The 23,547-nt window shown below is 37.2% G+C and overlaps 6 protein-coding genes across 12 annotated transcripts; 5 read left to right on the top strand and 1 right to left on the bottom strand.

Annotated features, from left to right (window-relative positions):
• The first annotated feature begins 2,517 nt into the window (after window positions 1-2,517).
• LOC120017237 lies at window positions 2,518-3,089 on the top strand. The gene has a single exon (XM_038870397.1). It carries the CDS (start codon window positions 2,564-2,566, stop codon window positions 2,918-2,920), a length of 357 nt encoding a protein of 118 aa, XP_038726325.1. The 5' UTR covers window positions 2,518-2,563; the 3' UTR covers window positions 2,921-3,089.
• Window positions 3,090-8,075: 4,986 nt separating this feature from the next.
• LOC120016342 lies at window positions 8,076-9,544 on the top strand. Its single transcript, XM_038869078.1, has one exon. The coding sequence runs from the start codon at window positions 8,645-8,647 to the stop codon at window positions 8,855-8,857; it is 213 nt and encodes a 70-aa protein (XP_038725006.1). The 5' UTR covers window positions 8,076-8,644; the 3' UTR covers window positions 8,858-9,544.
• A 1,926-nt stretch (window positions 9,545-11,470) lies between these two features.
• On the top strand, window positions 11,471-15,328 carry LOC120016293 (protein NUCLEAR FUSION DEFECTIVE 4-like). Its single transcript, XM_038868992.1, has 3 exons — window positions 11,471-11,979; window positions 13,310-14,241; window positions 14,351-15,328. The coding sequence occupies exons 1-3, from the start codon at window positions 11,644-11,646 to the stop codon at window positions 14,856-14,858; spliced, it is 1,776 nt and encodes a 591-aa protein (XP_038724920.1). The 5' UTR covers window positions 11,471-11,643; the 3' UTR covers window positions 14,859-15,328.
• Window positions 15,307-16,882, bottom strand: LOC120016294 (peroxidase 55-like). The gene is made up of 3 exons (XM_038868994.1): window positions 16,464-16,882; window positions 16,164-16,355; window positions 15,307-16,075 (listed from the first exon to the last, which is right to left on the bottom strand). The coding sequence occupies exons 1-3, from the start codon at window positions 16,665-16,667 to the stop codon at window positions 15,482-15,484; spliced, it is 990 nt and encodes a 329-aa protein (XP_038724922.1). The 5' UTR covers window positions 16,668-16,882; the 3' UTR covers window positions 15,307-15,481.
• A 2,018-nt stretch (window positions 16,883-18,900) lies between these two features.
• Window positions 18,901-22,038, top strand: LOC120016295 (protein transport protein Sec61 subunit gamma-like). 7 transcript variants are annotated; one of them, XR_005471941.1, is made up of 4 exons: window positions 18,907-19,143; window positions 19,277-19,392; window positions 20,650-20,875; window positions 21,549-22,038. XR_005471941.1 is itself a non-coding variant. In XM_038868999.1 (3 exons), exons 1-2 carry the CDS (start codon window positions 19,050-19,052, stop codon window positions 19,390-19,392), a joined length of 210 nt encoding a protein of 69 aa, XP_038724927.1. In that variant the 5' UTR covers window positions 18,901-19,049; the 3' UTR covers window positions 21,549-22,038. The 7 variants fall into 7 exon arrangements, 4 of the variants coding, with proteins under 4 accessions (XP_038724927.1, XP_038724924.1, XP_038724926.1 ...); XR_005471940.1 differs by having other exon boundaries at window positions 21,451-22,038; XR_005471939.1 differs by having other exon boundaries at window positions 21,146-22,038.
• Window positions 22,039-22,536: 498 nt separating this feature from the next.
• Window positions 22,537-23,515, top strand: LOC119979930 (probable methyltransferase At1g27930). The gene has a single exon (XM_038822551.1). It carries the CDS (start codon window positions 22,537-22,539, stop codon window positions 23,389-23,391), a length of 855 nt encoding a protein of 284 aa, XP_038678479.1. The 3' UTR covers window positions 23,392-23,515.
• Window positions 23,516-23,547: the final 32 nt, after the last annotated feature.

Below are 23,547 nucleotides of genomic sequence, written 5' to 3'. Positions count from 1 at the left end.
CGACTCATTCACCACTAATGATCATTTAAGCAGCCAAACTAATAGTCCTTAATTTAAAATTAATTTAACTTTAAAACAGCAACAAGAATCCCAACATGAGCACAACTTGGTGTGTGGTGGGGATGATGAGATCGATATATGAGTGTGACAAGTCATTTCAGGTGGGAATAATATATATCTTATCCTTTCAACACTTGAACGTACAAGATTACATGACTGGAGAAACACATGCGAGTTTTTGTTCTTCTTTCTGTCTATCTCATTCTGAACGAAGCAACCCAAGACTAGATATTGGGACTTCTCAAAAAACTTGCAAAATAATATTCAAATGTCCATGCGGACCATGCTATTATATATATATATATATATATATATATATATTTATATGAGTAGAATCGATAATTTACAATGTAATGTCGAACGAGACCACCAACAACCTGCAAAGATCACATAGAGAGCAAATCGTGAAAGTTTGATGCCAATGTGATACCGACTGGGGAAGTTCTGACGATCAAGTCAGTGATATGGTTGAGAGATTTTAGTGATTAGAGAAAGTGTAGTGTTTCACAGAGAGAAAATAGACACCTCCAAAATCGGATTATTTTAATGTGATGGGACCTCTTGTATCTAGGCCTTTGATTGGCACATGGGTGCTAAGCTGTATGGGCTCCTGGGCCTGAGTTCGTTTGATGAGACCATGGACCCACTGCATATGTCGGGTATGTGATACAGTGATAAGGCTATGGACCGGTGAGAGAGCTTCCTAAGCCATGAGCCCTTTTTGGGTTGACTGCATAGGTCAAGGGTCATAAGTGAGTAGGCGGTTGCCTAAGCCGTGTGCCTATAAATCAACTATGTAGGCCATGGAGTTTGTTGCCCAGGCCAAGGGCCTTTCGGGCTTTCTTATAGGCCTTTTACATACCACAAATTTCATTTATTAGACAATTAGGGCCACAATTCCTTAAATCTTTAATTGATAAATTAATAAAACAAGTACCGATCTAGATAGGAATATGCGATATGTCATGTTTGAATATATGATTAAAACGTATTGAATAATTATGTGACATTCTTCAACAAAAATGATAAAACTTATAATAGGAAATTTCTCAGAATTAATCCAAGATTTTTTAGAAGTTGTAAAACCAACAAACAAAGCAAGTTTTGGGGATACCATTAAAGCACCTTTCCATTTTGTGTATTTTTTTTGAATTGAGGCATTAGATGCCATGCAATGCATGTAACCATGTTTTCAAAAATATCTCACTTATTTATGGAAAAATCACATTTCTAACAACAAGAGTCTTTATGCCTTTGTCTTTCCGTTTATGAGTACTTGTTTAAAATGTACGAAAGTCCCCATATATTGATGATATTTATAATGCTATGGGTATATATATAGGATTATTCTCACATGCGGACGTCCACAATCGTGCGGTTGTAATAAATCACTGCATCGATAGGGATCACATGTTGAAATTCTGACTTTCGTTGAATCAAGGTCCGTAAACAAGAGTGTAGGAGAGAAGGGCCATACACACACATATATTTCGTTGAATATCCAATAATTGTATATTCTAGCATCTACACATATGCAATTGATAATACTCATGCTTTGGATATATCTTGTACAATCTTAACATTGTGTCCGATTAATTGTTGGAAGATTAATTCTCAAACTCATGATGGAGGCAATTCTGAGAGAGACACTATGTCTTGATTCTTATCCATGTAATATTCCCATCAACTCAGGTTCAACTTTGAATTTTCAATTTATGGTGAGAAATCAGCAATATATATGTGTGTCTATATATATATACACACAGTTACATATGAACTATGCGTTTTAGGAGAATTAAGATCGATGAAATGAATTTTTCATAATATGTACAATTTTACTAATTATCCCTGAAACGCGAGTTGATGATCTTATGTCGATTGGGTGTTTAAATCTGAATCAAAGTCACTTGCTCCAACGATGGCCTTCCACATTAATATTAATGAATTGTTTGTTAATTAGACCCACATGTGTCTCCAAAGTCTAATTAAGCACAAATCAAACTCTAATTAATTAAGTGCAAATGATTTAGTAGGATCCATTTTCAGCCTAATTAAGTGCCTAACAGAAGAACACTTTTGTTTAATTTCCAGCTATTTGATTCCCTCTATATATATAACAAATGTAGTTTATAGGGTATTGTCCCTATAAAAGATAAAAAGAGGACCCTCTTAACTGACTTTCCAGCAATATTAGTTAAAGTAATGAAAGAATCTCCAATTATTTATGGGTTCTAGCTTCTAACTTCTGAAGGCATATATATATAAACTCAGAAAGTTCGGTACCATATCTTAGAAAGAAGGATTTAATTACAAGAAAAACAAAGTAAGATATATGATGCTTCCCAGATATTTACCTGTGGGTCCACAACCTTTGATGTCTATCCATAAACCCTAAAAGCACACAAAATGTTCTATAAATAGATCACCTTCACATGCACTAACTCAATCACCAACCAACATTGGTATTACTGTTTCTTCTGCTCAAATCTCAGATTAATATTATATGGAGTCACTGGCGAATCGGAAGCGAAAAGGGTTCATGAAGGGGAAGCTGATGCAGATGCCAATATTCTATAGAGCTGCAGCCAAACCTGCTTCATCATCATCAACTAGTAGTGTGCAGTATTCAAGCAAGGTCTACAAGCCAAGCCAGAGTTGTCCCTCAACAGGGTACTTGGATTATGTGATTACTCCACCAAAGCAGCAGAAAGTGTCATTTATCAATATTAATCCTGAGGATACCAAACAATTTGAGGCCCTTTTTGGGGTTTCTGCAGATGAAGGTGTTGATATCAAGGCTACATCCTACATTTCTTCTGTTCAAGAAAGGTTCAAGCTTGAAGGAATCAATCATGCTTGAAATCAATTAAATTTAGTGCTTTGTGGGTAACTAACTAGCTAGTTTTAGTTTTCGAGTCAATAAATTATTCTTAATCCTCTAGCTAGAAATTAAGGATCGATGAAAAACGATTAATCCATTTGTGGGTTGAGAAGGGTTAAGTAATGTGTATGCATGGTGTGAATATATATATATATATATATATATATATATATATATATATATATATATGTTCTTGAAGTTGTTGTTGTTATTAATCTAGGAATAAACGTGTTTTTAATTCATTTGACATTTTTAATCCTTCACTTTATCAATTTCATCATGATGTAAATTACTCGATTAACATGTGTGACTTCTATCTCTATGTTAATTTGGACAACTTTTTCTCAAACAAACATTTGTATCGTATAGAAGTAAAAAATTCTCCAAGAAAAGTAAAAGTAAATGATAGTACAGAACAAAAATGGTCCTATAAATATAATTAATATCCATCTCCAAAAATCTGTTGATGCGAAAACTATGTATCAATTATTCATTGGAATCCCTTCCTTGAACCAGAATTTCTTTCAAATTTCCCTTCACAAAGAAAGAGAATCCCACGTGATGGGCCCAATTGGCTTTAGCCTATTGAGACCAATTAGGAAAAGGAAAGATACCCTTATTAATCTATGAGAGAAGAAAAATCATTCAATATCTAATGAAAATTGTTTTGAGAGTTTGGAATTGGATGCTTGAAATTGAAGCCTGGAAAAAGATATATAACTAGTAATTACAAACCAATTAATAAAAATATTCTTGATTTTTGGAACTTTTATTAATTTTTTTCAAGGGAGAAGTTATAGTTTTTCCTAAAAAAGCTTATTTTTTCAAGGGCCGATTGTTTGTTCCCTCAAGCCCATAACGTTATAGCAGATTTCCAGAAGAGAGATCCTATCAGGCCCAATCAAATGAGCCCAAATCGGACAGCTTCCCACAATCCCACGGGTGGCCGCCACCTGACAAGGTTGGCACCTCTCCCAACTGAGCTTATCTTCTCGTCTCGATTAACAAAAAAGGACTCGCACGTATAAAACCAAGCATCACCTTCGATTGAAGTGTCAGTTTTTTGTTTTTTGTTTTTTTTCCCCTTCCAGGAAGCTCACTTTCTTTCAATCCAAACACACAGAAAGAAGCACAGACTATGAGATCGGCAGAGCAGCAATCCAGAGTTTTCTACGAGCTCTGCTCGACAATAATCCACAGCCTCAAATATCCACTTCCGGTTTCGAGACCCTCGGCCGCCTCCTCTTCGTCGTCGTCCATCAACCTTGCTTCGTTGGGCTTGGGCCAGGTCTCTCCCCCGGCTTTCGCGTCGCTATTCCTGGGAATATCGCTGGCGTTAATGTTGTTTGGTAGGGATGACAATTTGACCCGTGGGTCTGGGACCGACTGGAAATTTTGGGTCGGGGACCCGAAATTTCGGGTTTCCGGTGTCACGCGAATGAGGTGTTGTGGGGAAGGGTAGAGTATGGTAATGCCATATCCGGCCCTGAACCCGACCCGAAAAATATCCCTTAAATAAATATATATATTTATTAGATATATCATACATATTATATAATATATTTATGGTACGAGGGTAATGAGGTGTAATAGTTACAAGGGTAATTAAATTTTAAGTTTACTTGTGTTTGTTATGTCAGTATAACTTTTACTCCTGTAATAAATTTTAGTAATTGAGCTTATTTTTTACACATAAAGTTTACTAGTGGGGGGACCTGGGTAATAAAAAGTAATGAGAAATTTTACTCCAATCTATTATCCCTTTAAATAAAAAATTCTAAAAGCCCATAAGTTATATATATATATATATATATATATACACATATACACATACACATATATATACACACACATATATACACACACATATGCACTATCTGTGTATATATATACACATATACATACACACACATATATACATATGCACTGTCTATGTATATATATACATATATATATATATACACACATACATATACATATACACACACATATATATACATATGCACTGTATGTGTATATATATACATACATATATATACATACATATACATACACATATATATACATACATATATATATATATATCTATATATCTATATATATACATATATATACATACATATACATACATATATATATACATACATATATATATATATATATACACACACACACACACACACATATATATATATATATATATACACACACACACATACATATGCACTGTCTATATATATATACACATATACATATATACACACACATATATATATATATACACACATATATATATACACACACATATACATATATATATGCATATGCACCGTCTGTGTATATATATACATACATATATATATATATAATACACATACATATATACATATATAATACACATACATATATACATATACACAGACGCGTATATATATACATATGCACTGTCTATGTATTACACACACACATATATATAATACATATACATATACACATATACATGTACACAGACACACATATATATATATATATATATACATATGCACTGTCTATGTATTATATATACACATATACATATATATATATATATATATAATACACATACATATATTATATAATATATATCCCTTTAATAAATATATATATTTATTAGATATATCATACATATTATATAATATATTTAGGGTTTAAGGTCCCTATACCCTAAACCTTAATACTTTAATAAATAAATATATATTTATTAGATATATCATATATATTATATAATATATTTAGGGTTTAGGGTCCTTAAACCCTAAACCTTAATACTTTAATATATAAATCCTAAACCCTATTTCCTAAACCCTAAAACTACTTCCTAAACCCTAAACTCTAACTAAATAACAAAACCAAATTATTTTTTTTTGTAATTTGGATCATTATAATCATATATGTAAACCCTAAATTCTAAACTTTAAGTAAACCACTAAACCCTATACATTATATAATATAAATACTTTATACTATGATGTATATGTTAGTATAATTTCTTTTTAAAGTTTACGACAAATTAAATATTCAAACATATTAATTTAATAATCTCGACACCTTAATTCTCTAAATACTAGTTTAAATATAAAAAAAAATTGAATTATCCCCGTCGGGTATCCCCATCCCCGTAGGGGTCGGGGACGGGGATCCCCGAATCTCAATGAGTGGGGATGGGGATGGGGGTGGGGATGGGGTTCAGGGACGGGGATTGTTGTAAATCCACACCCCTATACACACCAACAATATTGTCCGCTTTGGGTTATCCGGTTCCCGTGGATACATAGGGCCCGCACGGCTTTGTTTCTCCTTAGGCCCAAACAGGTGGGCTAGGCCCAACCCACCCAAGCCTAGGAAAAGGCCTTGATAGTGGTAAGAGGTGGGCTTGGCCTTATAAATAAGGCATGAGTGCCCACATCTTTAGATGTGGGACTTTTACACCCCCCGCACTTGTGGGCTGGGTTATGCCAGACCCAACAAGTGGAGTAGAGGTCATGTCCAACAGGAATGAATTGCTCCGATACCATGTTGTAAATCCACACCCCTATACACACCAGCAATATTGTCCGCTTTGGGTTATCCGGTTCCCGTGGATACATCGGGCCCGCACGGCTTTGTTTCTCCTTAAGCCAAGCAGGTGGGCTAGGCCCAACCCACCCAAGCCTAGGAAAAGGCCTTGATAGTGGTAAGAGTTGAGCTTGGCCTTATAAATAAGGCATGAGTGCTCACATCTTTAGATATGAGACTTTTACAGGGATGGGGATGGGGATGACATATCTGCCCCCGCCCCGTCCCGTTGTCATCCCTATGTTTGGGTCCGTAACTTTCATGATTGGGCTCGTTTTGTTGCCCCTGGTTGTTGGTCTTGTCTTGCTCTTCTACTTTATGGGTTTCGTCAATGGATTATCCGAACCGGGCCGTTCCATTTTCTACCCAGCTCAATTTCACGAGGTTTGTCAACACCTTGTATGTGTTTGGCAGTGTGTTGTAACTGTGTTCAGTTGCAACACACCTCACAACACCACAGTTTTTTATGACACGCCAAACAGCTTTTGCGTTCTAACTCACCTCACAACACTACAGCTTTTTACCTCACAGCACCTCACCACACTCCCAAACACTTACAATATATGTTGACTTGTCCTACGTAATCAAATTAGGTCAATTATTGTATTTTAGATTAATGTACAAGGTAAACCTTGAGTGATTTTATATTAATATTATTAGTCATCTAATATAAATGTAATTTTGATACGTCAAACGCACCGCACCACAGTTTTAAAAGTTATGCGTCAAACAGCTTTTTGCGTTTCAATTCACCTCACAACACCACAGTTTTATAACTCACAGCACCACACCACACCTCACAGCACCTCACAGCATTCCCAAACAAGCCCCTTGACCGAACTGAACAAGAATTTTTTGAGCGTTGAACATTGAATCATTAATATACATATATCTGTGGCTTTCTTGCTGGGTGTCTGTGCTATATCTAAATTCTAATGTTGTTTAAGCTTTTAGCTATATGAATGGTTCCTTCAGTGGAATTAATCCAAAGTGTCATAATGGAAAGTACTAATTATTAACGTGATCGATGCGAGTGGCAATCTAACGGTCTACATCTTTCCATGTAAATATGCAAAACATTTATTGTGATTAAATAAAGAGGCCCGTCGCCCGTTACAGGCCCGGCTCGTTTGATAAGAGTCGAGCTCTGGCCTATTTTGAACCCGGCACCAGTTCGAACTTGAAGAAGCCCGGCTCTTAAGCCAAGGGCCCACAGCAGAGAACACTTGAACTATGTCTATCTCAGCCCATATGAAATGCCCATCGGCCCTTACTTTGAGGCCTGCTTGTCTCCAGGCCTGAAGTGGACTACTGTGAAAAATTGAAGCCCTTTCAACTTCAATTATGCCCACAGAGTCAGAATTTCCAGTCCCACAGCCCATAAGAAATTTCCCTCGTTGTTTCAGTCCACAATTCTTGGATTCCTTCACCGGCAATTGTGCAGCCAGAGTACCTTCCATGATAGGAATAAATGAATCAAACTGCCACACAGTTTGACTAAATGACACAAGTGATACTTCTCACTATAAGCACTTACAAGAAAGAAAGCTGTGTTATCTCAGTCCAGGAGAGGAAGGAATTGGTTCACAATGACAGAACTAAACAGAATTGTGAAGCTGCTTCTTCCATATAAACCAGGGACACTGTTGTCATTACTGCCAGGAAGCAAAACCAAGCAGGTAAGCATTCAAAAGTGCATTCCTAGCTGTTTATTTTGTTCTTTTTCTCTTCAAATAAAAAAAGCTTTCCACCTTCATCAATCTCTAAAGCAGGCAAAAAGAAACCTCTTTGAGTGAACAATTATTTGCATGTTAAATTAAAACACAAAAATAAAAGGTGGTTTGCTTCTTTCCATCTCTCCATAAAGCAAACCCACTACCTCCCTCAATACCTTTCCTCCCTTTTAAACCTAATGTCTCTCTTTCTTACCAAGTTTAGCATCACCCTTCTCCTTAGCCACCAAGAAATTTGGTACAAGCGTCCCTTATTGCTCGCTCCCTACATGTTTGAACAACCCACCATTGCCTTCCTCTCATTGATACTTTGACAGAAATCAGAAACCCCAAGTTTTAGAACCTCTATTCAGAGTTTTTATACAGAAAGAGAGAGATGGGAGCAGATTGGGGGCCGGTGGTGGTTGCGGTGGTTATGTTCATCCTCTTATCGCCAGGATTACTATTCCAGCTACCGGCGAGGACGAGGGTGATGGAGTTTGGGAACATGTCTACAAGTGGGATTGCTATTCTAGTCCATGCCGTCATTTACTTTTGCATAATCACTATCCTGGTCGTTGCTATTGGCATTCATATACATGTAAATTAATTATTTAGTCGAAAAATTCTCCAAAGATGGGCTCTTTTTGTTCCATCTTTGTTTCTGTTCTTTTGTATTTCAACTTTTCTCTCATGTAGTAGGTTCTTCTTGTTTGTTTTTTTTACATACATGAAAAAGGAACAAGTTCATCAGTTCATGCTTTTCTCTAAGAAAAGACTCCAAGCTTTTCTATCAAGTTATATATAGTAATGATGCAATTATGAGCTTCTCAAATTAAGGTATCCTACAAAAAACACAGATCAAACTCCAATTTGGGATCTTTCGCAGCAGCAAATTAACCGATACCCAGAAAATACTTGAGGCAAAAAGGGGAGGAAATTTATTGTACCAATGCCATCTTATGAATAAGCTTCTGACGAGGGACATGAACTAAAAATTAAGGTCTCTGCTTACTAACAAAGCCTATCAATTTTCCATGGCCAAATTGACTAAAACTTTAAATTCACCGAATGACATCAAAAGACGAAAGGAACAGAGAGAGGGAGAGAGACAGAGACTCCAACTTCAAAATGTGAAAAAGAAAAAGAAAACTCAGCAACTATATATTTCAGATTTGAAGAACAGAAAAACATAGGCATTTCTTACATCAAAAATACTATCTGGGTTTTCTATAAATTTTAAAATAATGGACAAAACAAGAACCAAGATCTTGAGCAAGTAAATTGACCTCCTGGATCATCCAGTATAGATGTGCACGTGGACGGCCAATATTAGGACGGCATAGATAATGAAGAAGATGAGAGTGTGAATCGCTATGGCGGTGACATTGGTCTTCAAGGATCCAAAATGCATACTCCGTTGATGTCCTGGTAACTGGAACAGTAGTCCTGGTTGCAGCAGCACAAACAACACTACTCCTATTAACACGGGTGCCCAATCCGCCATTAAACAGAGAGAGACAGAGAGCGATAGAAGTCTATAACAATGTCTATTTGGGTTAGCTTACAGAGGTGGGAGTGAGAGTGAGAGTGAGAGGACGCGACTGTGGTGATAAGGATTGAAATGAAAATGCCAAAATGGGCTCAAGACAGAGAGTGTGGAGGCCTTGGAGGGTCAACACTAGTAATGGGACTTGGAAACAATTTCGAAGCACAAGAAAGAACGAAGAAAATTAAAGCTATAAAAGCAATGGACCCACCAGTTCTCTTTTGATCCTCTTTTGTTTTGTTTTGACCAAATGTTTACTCTTCTGGTCCATTCTGGAAATGTTTATTAGCCCAACAACTGTACCTATATGGGGCTATATACATGGGCTGGACATAAAATGATGGGTTTGAATATTCATGGGCTGGGCATAATATAATGATGAACTGAAAGACTAATTCCAAAAGGTGTGTTTCGTCTTTTCCACAGTTTATACTTGACGCGTTGAAGCATTTGCGTTGATAACATAGGACTAGTCATACATATTACATATACATGCTCATCCAAAGAAAACAAATAAAGAGAAACAATTCTGGGATACATCACATGTAGATATAGAGATCTGCATGCGTAATGTTAAGTTACGTGGCTATTTTGTGTTTGCATGTATATTAAAATATTATTAATACATGTGCCTTTACCTAATAGCTCGTTTGTCATTTTCCAGCCTTAAAGATTTTCTCTAGCTGCAGCCGCCCTAGTAGTCAGTCTACCACAGGTCCACAGCCATGTGTGGTAGATAATTAATGTGAATTTGTTTGAAGATTGGGACCAAACTATCATTCATAAGAAAAATGAGTGAACATTGCAATCATCATGCAAACGGCATGAAGAATGAGTGAACAGTTCAATCCGCATATCCATTCGGGGTCTTTAATGAAAGCCAATCAATGCAAACATGTGAAAACCAATGCGGATGGTGTTCCTTTCTAATTCCTTCTTTATCGTCATTCATCCATGTAGGGTTTTTTTTTTTTTATTTATCTTTCTCTTTTCCCTTTAACTAGTAGATAGTTGAATTTCATGACTATTGACCTAACAACAAAATTGATTGATATATGTATTGGCATATTGGCATCGCACAATGCATATTCGTAATTAATGAAAACGTGGGATTTTAATATGATTGGATTTTTGCCACAATTTTAAATAATTGAATTGGGGGTAATTCCATTAAGAGATAATTACCAATAAATTATTGATGCAATGTTTATAGATCAATAAAGATCTCATTAAAAGTATTCCACCAAAACATAAGAATGTTCATATAAAATTTTATAACCAATGAAGTTTAGTATATATTATCATTCAAACAATAAATTTAATAACAAATACAATACGTATGATCATTAAAACTAAGCAATTCATTTTTAACATTTATAGTTTTTTTTTTGAAATTTTTTTTAACATTTATAGCTAGATCAACGGTTATAGAAGAAAAACCTTAATTGCTTATAAAAAAACATGAAATAAAGAAAACCATCCAAGAAATTTGTGTCCCTCCATCGTGTCTCTCAAAGAGCTATCATGGGCCATGGCGTCCAGTTCAACGTCAAATTTTCTATACAAGACACCACCGTCCCTGCCTACGGTGGCACTTCTGAAAATACATAACAAATCGATGGTTTTTTTTTTTCATTTTCTTTTCATACGCTATTAAAATATCCCAGGAACGGCGCTCATCATCATCATTACCATCACCACCGCCACCGCCTCAAATCCGCCGGATAAAAAAAATCCATGTGTCGTGTTGTATATAGAGACCACAAAAGTTTCAGCTTTTGTTGATTAAAGGCGCCATTGTTGTTCATCTCAAGGATTGATTCTGGCTTTCGGTCTGATTTTGGGTGATGGGTAGGTTGAAAGCAAGTTTTGGATCGTTTATTAACAACAGATGGCTCGTGTTTGTGGCTGCAACGTGGATTCAATCGTGTGCGGGAGTTGGCTATTTGTTTGGGAGCATATCTCCGGTGATAAAGAGCTCGTTGGGGTACAACCAGACGCAATTGTCGAAGCTGGGTGTGGCCAAGGACCTTGGTGACAGTGTTGGATTTTTGGCTGGTACCTTGTCTGAGATTTTGCCTTTATGGGCTGCTCTGCTTGTCGGGGCCTTGCAGAATTTGATTGGGTATGGCTGGGTTTGGCTTGTGGTTACTGGTCGAGCTCCAGTTTTGCCTTTGTGGGCTGTGAGTATTCTATCTGATCTCATATCCCTTAACTTGATTTGATTTCTATTCAATTTATCCTTTTTGTTGTCATACATCCATTAATTAGTCCATAGCTGTGCCTGTGTAATTACCCTCTGATGTCATATTCCTTACCTTGATTCTATTTTCTATTCGGTTTATCCATTTAGGTGATATATACATCCGTTGATTAGTCCATGGCTATGCTTGTATATTATGGATCTAATATTTTCTTCTCTTTTAACTAATCAACTCTGTCTTTTGAATCTCTGTTGCTGTTTCGAGATATGTTTTATGCTTTATTTGCTAATTGTTTATGGTTCAATGGGTTGGAGGGGATTCTTATGAAAGTGCATATACTGACAAATTTCCCACAGGTTGTGGGAAGGCATCCACAGAATATGATTTTAATGCCAAAGTAGGTCCTCGTTGATCTGCCAGAGAAGTTTGGAACATCCCGGTTTTGAAAAAAAGAAGGGATTTTTGTGGCTCTTAAAGACACATTTGTTTAGAGATAGGATCCTTTCTCACATTTGTGTTTTTTTATAAGAAAATAATGGTCGGATTTGATATATTTGGATGGGTTCTGTAATAGTTTTTGAAAAAATCCCATCTTTATTCTTTTAAATAAGGAGGAACCCATTGAACTTTAATGTTGTTTGTGAATGTGATGCTCAATCAGTGCGATGCTTGTGTTTTGCATGCAAGCATATGTGCTGTAAGCCTGTAACACGTATGGAAGTAGAGCAATGCTTAATCATAGTGTCATAGAGATTTGGATTTTTAATATTATCTTGAAAGATTTGTAGTATCATAGATGGAGATCGAAGCAAGATTTCTTGATTCTTTGACTTGATTGTACTTCTAAGTTATCCTGTTGTTGCCTTTTCATGTTAATTTTTTCTGAAAGGAATATATGGAGGTGGAAGAAGAAAATATTTGCTACTTGAAAATATGTCATCTTTTGATGGTAATGATCTTATTGATCATAATTGTTTTCTACATATTCAATCTTGTTTTGTATTTTCGTAAAAATGGATCTTTACATTGATAAGTTGATGGATTTTATTGCTCACAAATATGCTTTTCCTTTCCATACATGGTCTTGAGATGGAAACATACTCGTAATGCCACTTGTAAGGAGTAAATTGTGATATATGCTGCCATAACAGCTAAACATGTATTCCTCCTAGTTTTATGTAGTATTCATAAAGGATATTGTTAATTCTTTTCTCGTATTCTCGTTTACTCTTAATAGATTTGAGGAAAATTACCACTGTTATGTGGATATTTGGCCTTGGTTAAATCGTTTTATTCCATTGCTTTGCAGATGTGCATTCTTATATTTGTTGGAACCAATGGTGAAACCTACTTCAATACGGCTGCTCTTGTTTCTTGTGTACAAAACTTCCCCAAAAGTCGGGGGCCTGTGGTGGGGATATTGAAGGGCTTTGCTGGGCTGGGCGGTGCTATTTTGACTCAAGTATATTACATGATCCACTCCCCTGATCATGCAAATCTTATATTCATGGTTGCAGTAGGGCCTGCAATGGTAGTCATTGCTCTAATGTTCTTTATCAGACCTGTTGGGGGCCACAGACAAGTCCGGCCATCTGATGGATCCAGCTTTACTATCGTGTATAGTGTGTGCCTTTTGTTGGCTGCGTATTTGATGGGAGTCATGCTTGTCCAAGATCTGGTCGATGTGGCCCCCACTATTGCAACAATTCTTACAGTAATTATGATTGTTATCCTTCTATTTCCCATAGTGGTTCCGATATCATTGAGTTTCTGTTTGGAGCCAAGAGGTTCACTGGAAGAGGTTCTTCTACCTAAACCTGAGAAGCAAGAACCCAGTAACTCTGAGCAGGACAGTAACGAGGTCATATTCAGTGAAGTTGAGGATGAAAAGCCCAAGGAAGTCGACTTGCTTCCTGCAGCAGAAAGGCAAAAACGAATTGCCCAACTGCAATCAAAACTAGCCCAAGCAGCTGCAGAGGGAGCAGTGAGGGTCAGGAGGAGGAGGGGTCCACATAGAGGTGAAGACTTCACTTTGATGCAGGCTTTGATTAAGGCAGACTTTTGGCTCATATTTCTTTCAATGTTATTGGGTGGTGGATCTGGATTGACCGTGATTGATAACCTGGGTCAGATGAGCCAATCGTTAGGATATGACAACACACATATTTTTGTATCCCTGATCAGCATTTGGAACTTCCTTGGTCGTATTGGTGCGGGTTACTTCTCTGAGGTTGTTGTGAGGTATTAATTGATATAATCTCATCCAGAATGCTCATTGAGTTCCAGCTTTTCTTTCCTTGTTGGCTTGTTTCTTATTCTTCTTAACCATCTATGTGATATTATTGAACAGGGATTACGCTTATCCAAGGCCGGTGGCGTTGGTTGTAGCCCAATTTGTTATGGCCATTGGACATGTCTTCATTGCAATGGGATGGCCTGGGGCAATGCATATTGGCACTCTCTTGATTGGCCTTGGATATGGCTCCCATTGGGCAATTATGCCTGCTACCGCCTCTGAGTTGTTTGGCTTGAAAAAGTTCGGTGCTTTGTATAATTTTCTCACTTTGGGGAATCCAGCTGGATCTCTTGTCTTTTCTGGTCTACTTGCTAGCTATATATATGACCGTGAAGCAGAGAAGCAAGCTCATGGTCACAATGACCTGATACAGAATTCAGGTTCAATCTTATCAGGCATGCTTGGTGTAGATCAGCCACTGAAGTGTGAAGGTTCTGTATGTTACTTCTTAACTTCCATGATAATGTCAGGATTTTGCATCGTTGCAGCAGTGTTGAGTATGATTCTTGTCTACCGGACGAAGAGTGTCTACGCCCACCTTTATGGAAAATCTCGTACTTAAAAACTTGTTGGAAGAGGGAAAGGAGAATGGCTTGCATAGATAGTGTATGTCATACACTTTGAGACAAGGCTGGTAAACCTTGAAAAGTGTCCTGTGAGTTCTGATCGTGTTGATTTCTCAAGGGCAAGAAAGTGTTCGAGGCCAGAATACCTTTGCAGTAAACACGTTGAGATTTTGTTGCTTTTCACATTATAGTTGGGTGCTATGTGATCATGGAAGATTTTGCTTTGATTGTCCAAGTTAGGTATACGGTATTTAAATAATTCTGGACCAGTTTTTCCTCCAAAAATGTCAAATTTTTTTTTCATTTTTGTTGAAGGTGGATCATTGATTCTTCTTCGTGCTTTCAAGATTTGAATGTTATAGTTTTACCTCTTGGAAGGAATGTGATTAGTAGTTGTCAAGTTGTTGTGAGATTTTATTCTCTTGTAAGTTATGCACAAAGATATATAAAACATATTATTCTACCATTTCATTCAGAAATGTTTCATCAAGTTTTGATGAATTGATGGTTTGCTCTTTTAACTGCACAAACAATGTAGGAAAACCTTGAATGATCTTGTAAACTCTTTTTTTTTTTGAGAATATGTTGATTGATGATGCTTCTTTTTCTGTTAGAAACATCATGAGATATTTTGCCTTAATGAGTTGAAGGCACTGCAGTCCCTCCTTATCTCTCCTTGGCGACCGGTCTTCACGCCCACTCTTCCGAGTTTCCTCATAGACGTGACGAAGGCCGCGTTAAAATCAGCTGGACTATTGGCAAAGTTTATGACTGTTGACTGAGATGCGGAATCGATGAACAGAACATCATCTGAGGTAAACAATCCCTTCCCTGCTACTAAGTTTTTGTAGTACGCATTGTCGAAAGTTTGTGGAGTCACAGGATCCATATCGATGGCTATGCTTGGGTCTACATTTTGAGGGCATGCTTCCTTCAACTGCTTTGCGTAGTCAGGATTCAGTGTAGGGTCTACTGGAGAAGATGGTGAGAACGAGTAAAGACGGTTTGCAAACCGGTCACAGTGAGAGAAGCCAAGAGTGTGGGCTCCTGATAGTGCAATCATGTCAAGTTGGGTAAGGTTGTTCTTGGAAAACATGGCATTAAGTTGAGCAAGATCAAATTCAGGTTCTGGCAAATTTCCAGCGACAAGAGATGCTTGAGAGACAAGGCCATCCCGTCGTCCCAGTTCTACCGCGAATGAAGGTCCTCCTGCCTAAGATTTGATCGCGTCAAGGATAGAAGTTATTGTTAATTTCAGCTGTTTGCAGGGGAGAATGTTGAGATAGTTGAGCGATTCTTACCAGAACTACAACATCCCTTGCAGCAAGAGCTAATATGTCTGCACATGAAACTACGCTGGGGCATTGTGCTTCTACTGCTTCTTTTGCTTTCACCACCGTGTCGAAGCCATCTCCAGCAAGGGAGAGGTTATCTTTTGCATCCTTCTCTGCCTCTCCATTTGGCGATGCTATTAGGACAGAGGCATCACATCCCTACAAAGAATCACTGAATAAACTTTAGCAGCAGTTCAATGCCTAAGCCCTCTATGCTAAAAACAGCCATCCAATGCCAAAAAAGAACTTGTGTTGTGTTCACCTTACCGTAACGAAACAGTCATGGAAGAAGAGTCGCAGGGTGGCTGGAATAGTTACAAAAGTTTGGATGCGCTTTGTGGTGACTGCCTGCTGCACTATTGCTTCCAAGTTTGGACAAGTAGAGCCATAAAAACCTTCCACTAGTTGCCCTTCTCCCTTCCCGACAACCATCAAAATCATCAACAGAGCTAACCCTCTTCTTACCTCCATTTCTTCTCTCTCTCCCCTCTCTCTCTCCCCTCTCTAATTCCACATATATATTAATATATACAAACCCCATGTCATATAGTAACTAGTCAATGCATTCGATGGCTCTGCTACCTGATCATCTGTTTTTCTGGTGAACCCAATTGATTAATTCAAAAGCCAACGAACTTTCTTGGAAAATTTATTAATGAGTTGTTGGAATTTATGTTTTTTCCTGTTAAACTCCTAATGGATGTACATGCATGTGTGTTGAAGGAGTTGAAATGTAGGCTTCCTTACCTTGCAAGTTTGAAACTGAAAATGACAGAATAACAAATCCCAAGTATTTTTTTTATATAAAAAACAAAAAAAAAAAAGGCAACATCAGCCACAATGTTCCTTATCTTAGAGCATCCACAATGGTGCTATATTTAACATTGTTAACAATACTTTTTGGATAAATATAGTGCTATACCATCACAATGGGTATAATGGTGTGTATTTCAAGTACTTGAAATGTTATTTTTTTGATAAATATAGCGCTACATGCACACAATGGGTGAAAAATGGCACTTGAAAATTTAGTTGTGGAAAAATGATACTTGAGAGTTGCAGTATATATATAGTTGATGAATAGTGAAGAGAGAGATGATGAAAATGAAGAGAGAAGTGATGAAAATGAAGAAAGAGAAGATTAAAAGAAAGAGAGAGTTGATGAAAAGAAAGGGAGAGATGATGAAAATGAAGAGAGAGAAAATGAATATAGAGTGTTGAAATTTATGGAGTGTTGATGAATAGTGTTTATTATGGGACCCACTCATCCAATTAAATTGTGCCACATAGGAAAGAGGAGAAGAGAGAGAATGATTTTGAAAGAGGAGAAGAGAGAGAATGATTTTGAAGTGCTGTATTATATTACTACTAGTGTGGATGCTCTTAGGCTATTTCATTTGATAGCGGCGAAAGTATTAGATTAACGTGTGCTATATTTTTGTTGACTTTTTCCCAATGTGTAACCACTGATAAGCGATAACAGAGATTTTATCCTGAGTTAATTGTGATTAACAACTCTTTTACTCTTAGTATACCTTTTCAAAGCTTAATTATTGTGTCTGTTTGGGCGTGCTGTGCGGTACTATAAGGTCTAAAACTGTGATACTGTGAGGTCTAAAACTATGGTGTTGTGAGATTAGTTCAAAAGCGAAACTGTTTGATGCATCACTTTTAAAACTGTGATGCGTTGCGTTTGGTGTATTTAAATTACGGTTATATTAGATGACTAATAATATTAATATAAAATCACTTAACGTTTACCTTGTACATTAATCTAAAATAAAATAATTGACCTAATTTGATTACGTGGGACAATTCGACATATATTGTAAGCGTTTGAGAGTGTAGTGAGGTGAGGTAAGGTACTGCGAGGTAAAACACTGTAGTGTTGTGAGATAAGTTCTGCTGACATAAAGTGTTTGGCGTGTCATAAAAAACTGTGGTGCTGTGAGGTGAGATGCACTTAAACACAGTGCAAACACACTTCCAAACCACACCAATATTAGGAAGTTCTAGATGCATGCAATGTGATGCTACATTTTTCTTCAATACCATGTATCGAATTCTAATCACACGTGGGCAACAACTCGATTCTGATGTAAATTCATCCATATATCTTGAAACCTTGAAATTTTCAATAGACTTGTTAATTTCTTTCAGAACATACTGATAGACTTTGGTTAGGTAAATCTCATCAATTTGAATATTTTTATTAAAAAATTTTCTACAACTAATAGGCAATACATAATTAAAATTAATTGATCATTTAAGAAGCAATGTCAATGTGTAGTCTCACATCGGATTAAAATAACCTAACAGTGAAGGTCCAACTCCTCTCATACAAATGACACATTTTCTTGCGAAATTTTGATTTCGTGGGCTCGTCCTTCTTCCGATAATTATGATTGTAGTGCCATACTTTTTCAATGGGTATAAACGAATTTAACTAAATTTAGTCTTATCATTAAAAAAAGACCAAATAAATTGAAACTTTGAATTGAGTTCCAGGCAGGGCTGTAGGTTTACATACAACGTTAAGCTTAAGTGGGCTTTTATCTTTTAATTGGGCCCAAACATTCGAACCGAGGCCCCATCTCTGTGTTTAAGCAGAAGCCCGAGGCTTGAGCAAATAATGTTTAAGCTGAGTCCAATACCTTATTGACTTATTCTGTTAAAGTAAGGCCCAACTCTTTCAGGCCTGCGTAGAGCCGTAGATCAAACCATTGACCACTAGTTCGGCTGGAAGCATTTCGATCCAAAATCAGAATCTCCTCAAGCACGATTGTTTCTCTGTTTCTGTGTAATTCTCTGAAACTATCGTTTTCTTCAATTTCAGAGAAGAGAAGCGAGGGAATGGATGCCATAGACTCGGTGTTCGATCCGCTCAGAGAGTTTGCGAAAGACAGCGTTCGCCTCGTCAAGAGGTGCCACAAGCCCGACCGCAAAGGCATAAGATAAAACTTTTTTTATTTGTTTTTGAGCAAGCCACAAGTGGTTGACATCTAGTTTCTTCTATTGTATGTGCGGATGTGCTGTGGATTTTGATCGAGACGGTTTGTTTTTCTTATGCGATGGTGTAGAATTTACGAAGGTGGCGTTCCGTACTCCTATTGGGTTCGTGGTGATGGGATTTGTCGGGTTCTTCGTGAAGCTGATGTTCATCCCTATCAACAACATCATCGTTGGATCTGGCTAGGTAAAGCTTATTCCTCTCTGTTTATGGACTTTTTGATTGCTTGATGACTCTGGTGTGCTTTTCTTTTAGATTGCTGCCAGCTGCTCCGTGGAAATATTTTGTTGCATAGTTCATTATAACAAGAATCTCATTGTTTCTTTTTGTCAGATAGGAGGCATTCTTTGTGTGTGTGTGGTTTTTTTTTTTAATATATATTTTAATTTGAATGTGTATCACATGAATGGCCACAACGCTGCCATGTGATACAATGGCATATATGTGTATCACCATGTTGGCATGAATGCCTACAATAGTTCAATGGCAGTCATTGGATCACATGAACACCATAATCATATATGGTGTGTCACCATGGATGCCATTCTCATTCATCCTCATATATGATTATTGATTTGATATGCAATGGCATCGTCCTTCAACGGGGTGTATTTTTTCCTTTTGTTTTTTGGATTTGTGTGTTTTGAGAAATTGAGATATGTTGTTATGAAGGTTTTTAGAGTTCTGTCATAAGTTGATTAAGGTGAAAATTCTGTGATAGCTGTCTTTGTCCATTCTAAAGAGAGTTGAGAACTTGAGATAAAATGTTATCAGGAGAAAGACTATTATATGCTAATGTATGGACGGAAAGCTACTTATCAGAAGTAAGCTATGTTTGGTACACATCAATTGCCTTGTTGGGGTTGGCTAGATGAATCCACATGATAAATGAGTGAGAATCCACCACATGAGTTCTCCTTTGCCATCCTTTCCTATCAAATGCTACATTATCGAGTATTGACTAATTCTATAAAGTATAAGTCCTCTTTCGGAAACTTCTCTCTCTCTCTCTCTCTCTCCCTTCTCTTCTCTCTTTAGTAATTAGTATCTTACACTTGAATTTTTTGGACTCCACATGCTTCCACTTTAGTATCTCTATGTCAGCTACAAATGCTTTGATGATGATAATGATGATTATTGTGTGCTAAATTATATGATAATAAATGTTTGTTGGGAGTAATTGTATGATTCTTTTGTGTCATAAACAGTCATTTTTGTGGTCATAAAGCTGTATTAACTATTAAGAATATTAGTACATATCTGTATGTAGCAAATCAATTTTAACCTCTTTTTCACATCCAACACATTTTAACAACTATGGAGGGATTATTTATCTGAATGGACCAATCCAAGTTTCGCAAGCTCAGTGTTGATAGGGTCAACAAGGTGTCATTTTATATTGTTTTATTCTCTTTATATATATATATATCTGATGCTTATCAGGAAAAAAGGGTGCTGAAGTTGGATGTTGGCTTAGATCTATCTGATCAACCCTCAGTTCTACAGAAAAGGATACTATAAACTCTCGGAGACCATTCATTTTCCCTGGTTTCATAATGAGGTACCAAAGCATGTGAAACTTCCTTGAGTGCAATAAGAAGAATTTGGCAGTCGACCATAGCTATACTCTGCTATAGAATTTAAACGTGCCCCCAAAGCAGCTAATTAGGTATGTTACACAATGAGGATAGGTGAGTCCCTACCCTGGTAAAGGATGTGAATTGTATTTCATCATTTTTGCTGGCTACTTTGAATTTAGGTTCGTCACATCACATAAGTGTGAAATGTCTTTCGCAAAATTTAAATCTTTAAATTTTTTAAGAAAGAGGGTGCATAATTTTGTGTAAAGAGTAAACTAGTGGAGTGTGTTTGTGAACGGGTGACGTCTGGTTTATGTTGGTAAATTTATGTGCTGTTAATAACTTAATATTGTATTCAGGTATGGTAACTAGAAGATATTGCAGGTCAGACTGTAATTGTTGGCAGCTCACTAGAATCAGAAAAGAGATGAGAGCTTGAAAACTCACTTTAGGATTTTAATTTACTGCGTACAGGCGCACATTTTCTTGACAATATTTTGATTTGTATAGTAGCAGCTCAATTGGAACTGTTGTCCGTGGTATTTTGATTTGCTTTCACATGATTTTAGCTTTGGCCTTATAATTGAAAATATAGGGATATGTTAACACATTTTATGAAGCGATTATTCTTTTAAGTGTTGGTCAAGCCAATTTGGTTTTTCAGGAATATTTGGGAACATGGAGTGTTTGGAAATGGTCCTTGAAGTATGATAGTAACTAGCAAGTAGCAATCGTGAATCTTGCCTTGCTAACTTGTTCCAGGTTATCTACAGTAAGAAAACTTGTTCCAGGATACGAGGTGGAGAGGATTGTGCTTTTTTGCGCGCTGACTCTATCAGAAAAGAAAGGAACCGGCAATCTTGGGCACATGGAAGCCGTTGATTTGGGCATGATTAACCCCGCTTTGCCGTTTAAAAACGAAGATGCTGATGAGGCATGGTTAACCCCGTTGATTTGGACGTAGCTGCTGTCATTTCTTAGCTGCCGAATTCAAAATGAACAAAATAAGTGGTAAAATAATTAATTGACTGATAGATATACATAAATATATATGTAAATAAATATGTTCATTTCTGCGGTTGATATAAATCTGGGTTTTAGATTGGAGGCCCAAACAAGCCCTTTCTAGTTTATACTTTCCGATTAACCTAATGGGCCTTTTCGCAAGAAGCTTTAGCTTGGCCCAGTATGATTTCCTTGCTTGCTTTGAGAATTGATATGTTTACTTATCAAGAACATGTACTTCCTATTATTCCAAGTTATCGTCTTTTTTCAATATATGTATATATGTACCTTGAATTAACAATACAAATTTCCTGTCAATTTTCTTTTAGAAAATATACATTAGCGGTATTTGCTGAGCTTTAGTTTCAACTTCACAGACTTGCGCGCGTGCGCACATATATATATAATCAACCTAAATAAGGTTGGTAGATAGTCAGATTATGATGACAAAAACAAAAAAAAACTCAACTATAATCACGTAACACTTACTATTAATTAATGACTTGAGGTAATTCTCGAAAAGGTTACAAGTGGGCATCTTTATGCCACAAAGGGCAAGTAAACTGTCAATCTTGGGAGAGACTCCCTTAGCCTAATTATTTACCTTTCTTTTTTTAGATTAATATCACTAATTGTGCTTGTGCTTTTGTGGGTAAAACATAACCACAATCACCACATTCTGAGTCTTCTGTCACATTCTTACATTTCCAATATAGAGGAGAACAATTAGAGAAGAAACGGAGAAATGAAGAACCGTTCATATGCTACTCGCACTCCGTACACGGACAAGCCTTGGCTTCGAGCCGTCCTAATAGGCTCCACTTTTGCCGCCACGATTCTTTTGGTCACCTTTCATCAGCGAAACCCCAGTAATCGCCGTTCACTTCTCTGCTCCGATGAGGATGGCATCGCTGCCACCGCAACCCATCTCCAAACCATTGTCCACTACGCCACGTCACGGACGGTTCCTCAGCAATCCAAAGCAGAAATCAGCGTCAGCTTCGCCGTCCTCCAAGCCATCGCCCCATGCAACTTCCTTGTATTCGGTCTAGGCCATGATTCCCTCATGTGGGCCAGCCTAAATCCACGTGGCACAACAGTATTCCTTGAGGAAGACCCCAAGTGGGTCCACGGAATCCTTCAAAACGCTCCTTCCTTGCGCGTCCATACAATTGACTACCACACACGCCTCTCCGATGCGGATTACCTCCTCTCCACTTATAAGTCCAACAAGGATTGTGCTGCCTCTAACGTGAGCCTCAAGGTTAACACCCGATGCAAGTTAGCACTCAGCGAGTTGCCGGATTCAATGTACGATACGGAGTGGGATGTAATAATGATCGATGGGCCGAGAGGGTATTTTCCGGAGACTTCGGGGAGGATGACAGCGATATACACGGCGGCAGTGATGGCGCGTGCACGAACGCAACCTGGGGTGACGCATGTTTTCTTGCATGATGTAAACAGAAAGGTCGAGAAGGTTTATGCGGAGGAGTTTTTGTGTAGGAAGTATTTGGTTAAGGCTATTGGAAGGCTTTGGCATTTCGAGATACCTCCTACTGATGTCAGTAGGAGAGATGGTAATTTTACTTTTTGTTAATACTGATTATGACTATTTGGTTATGGTTTCATGAAATTATTCAACAAATCAAATTGGGTTTTCTACCAATTTCTTAGATAATTTACTGTTAGAATGGAGAAAAATCTGGAATTATCAAATTGGCTTGGACTATCAACCTTGTTTGAGAAGATTTAG

Source organism: Tripterygium wilfordii, chromosome 15, assembly GCF_013401445.1.
Source record: "Tripterygium wilfordii isolate XIE 37 chromosome 15, ASM1340144v1, whole genome shotgun sequence".
Taxonomy (NCBI): Eukaryota; Viridiplantae; Streptophyta; class Magnoliopsida; order Celastrales; family Celastraceae; genus Tripterygium; species Tripterygium wilfordii.
The sequence above is the reverse complement of the archived record's forward strand: the minus strand, read 5'-3'. Positions and strand labels throughout refer to the sequence as shown.

Coding starts and splice junctions, on each gene's coding strand:
- LOC120017237 (XM_038870397.1), top strand. CDS start 2,564: ATGGAGTCACTGGCGAATCGGAAGCGAAAAGGGTTCATGAAGGGGAAG.
- LOC120016342 (XM_038869078.1), top strand. CDS start 8,645: ATGGGAGCAGATTGGGGGCCGGTGGTGGTTGCGGTGGTTATGTTCATC.
- LOC120016293 (XM_038868992.1), top strand. CDS start 11,644: ATGGGTAGGTTGAAAGCAAGTTTTGGATCGTTTATTAACAACAGATGG. Junction 11,980..13,309: donor CAGTTTTGCCTTTGTGGGCT/GTGAGTATTCTA, acceptor ATTGCTTTGCAG/ATGTGCATTCTTATATTTGT. Junction 14,242..14,350: donor TTCTCTGAGGTTGTTGTGAG/GTATTAATTGAT, acceptor ATTATTGAACAG/GGATTACGCTTATCCAAGGC.
- LOC120016294 (XM_038868994.1), bottom strand. CDS start 16,667: ATGGAGGTAAGAAGAGGGTTAGCTCTGTTGATGATTTTGATGGTTGTC. Junction 16,356..16,463: donor TCCATGACTGTTTCGTTACG/GTAAGGTGAACA, acceptor GATTCTTTGTAG/GGATGTGATGCCTCTGTCCT. Junction 16,076..16,163: donor CAAGGGATGTTGTAGTTCTG/GTAAGAATCGCT, acceptor ATCAAATCTTAG/GCAGGAGGACCTTCATTCGC.
- LOC120016295 (XM_038868995.1), top strand. CDS start 19,050: ATGGATGCCATAGACTCGGTGTTCGATCCGCTCAGAGAGTTTGCGAAA. Junction 19,121..19,276: donor AGCGTTCGCCTCGTCAAGAG/GTGCCACAAGCC, acceptor GCGATGGTGTAG/AATTTACGAAGGTGGCGTTC. Junction 19,393..21,559: donor TCATCGTTGGATCTGGCTAG/GTAAAGCTTATT, acceptor GGTTATCTACAG/TAAGAAAACTTGTTCCAGGA.
- LOC119979930 (XM_038822551.1), top strand. CDS start 22,537: ATGAAGAACCGTTCATATGCTACTCGCACTCCGTACACGGACAAGCCT.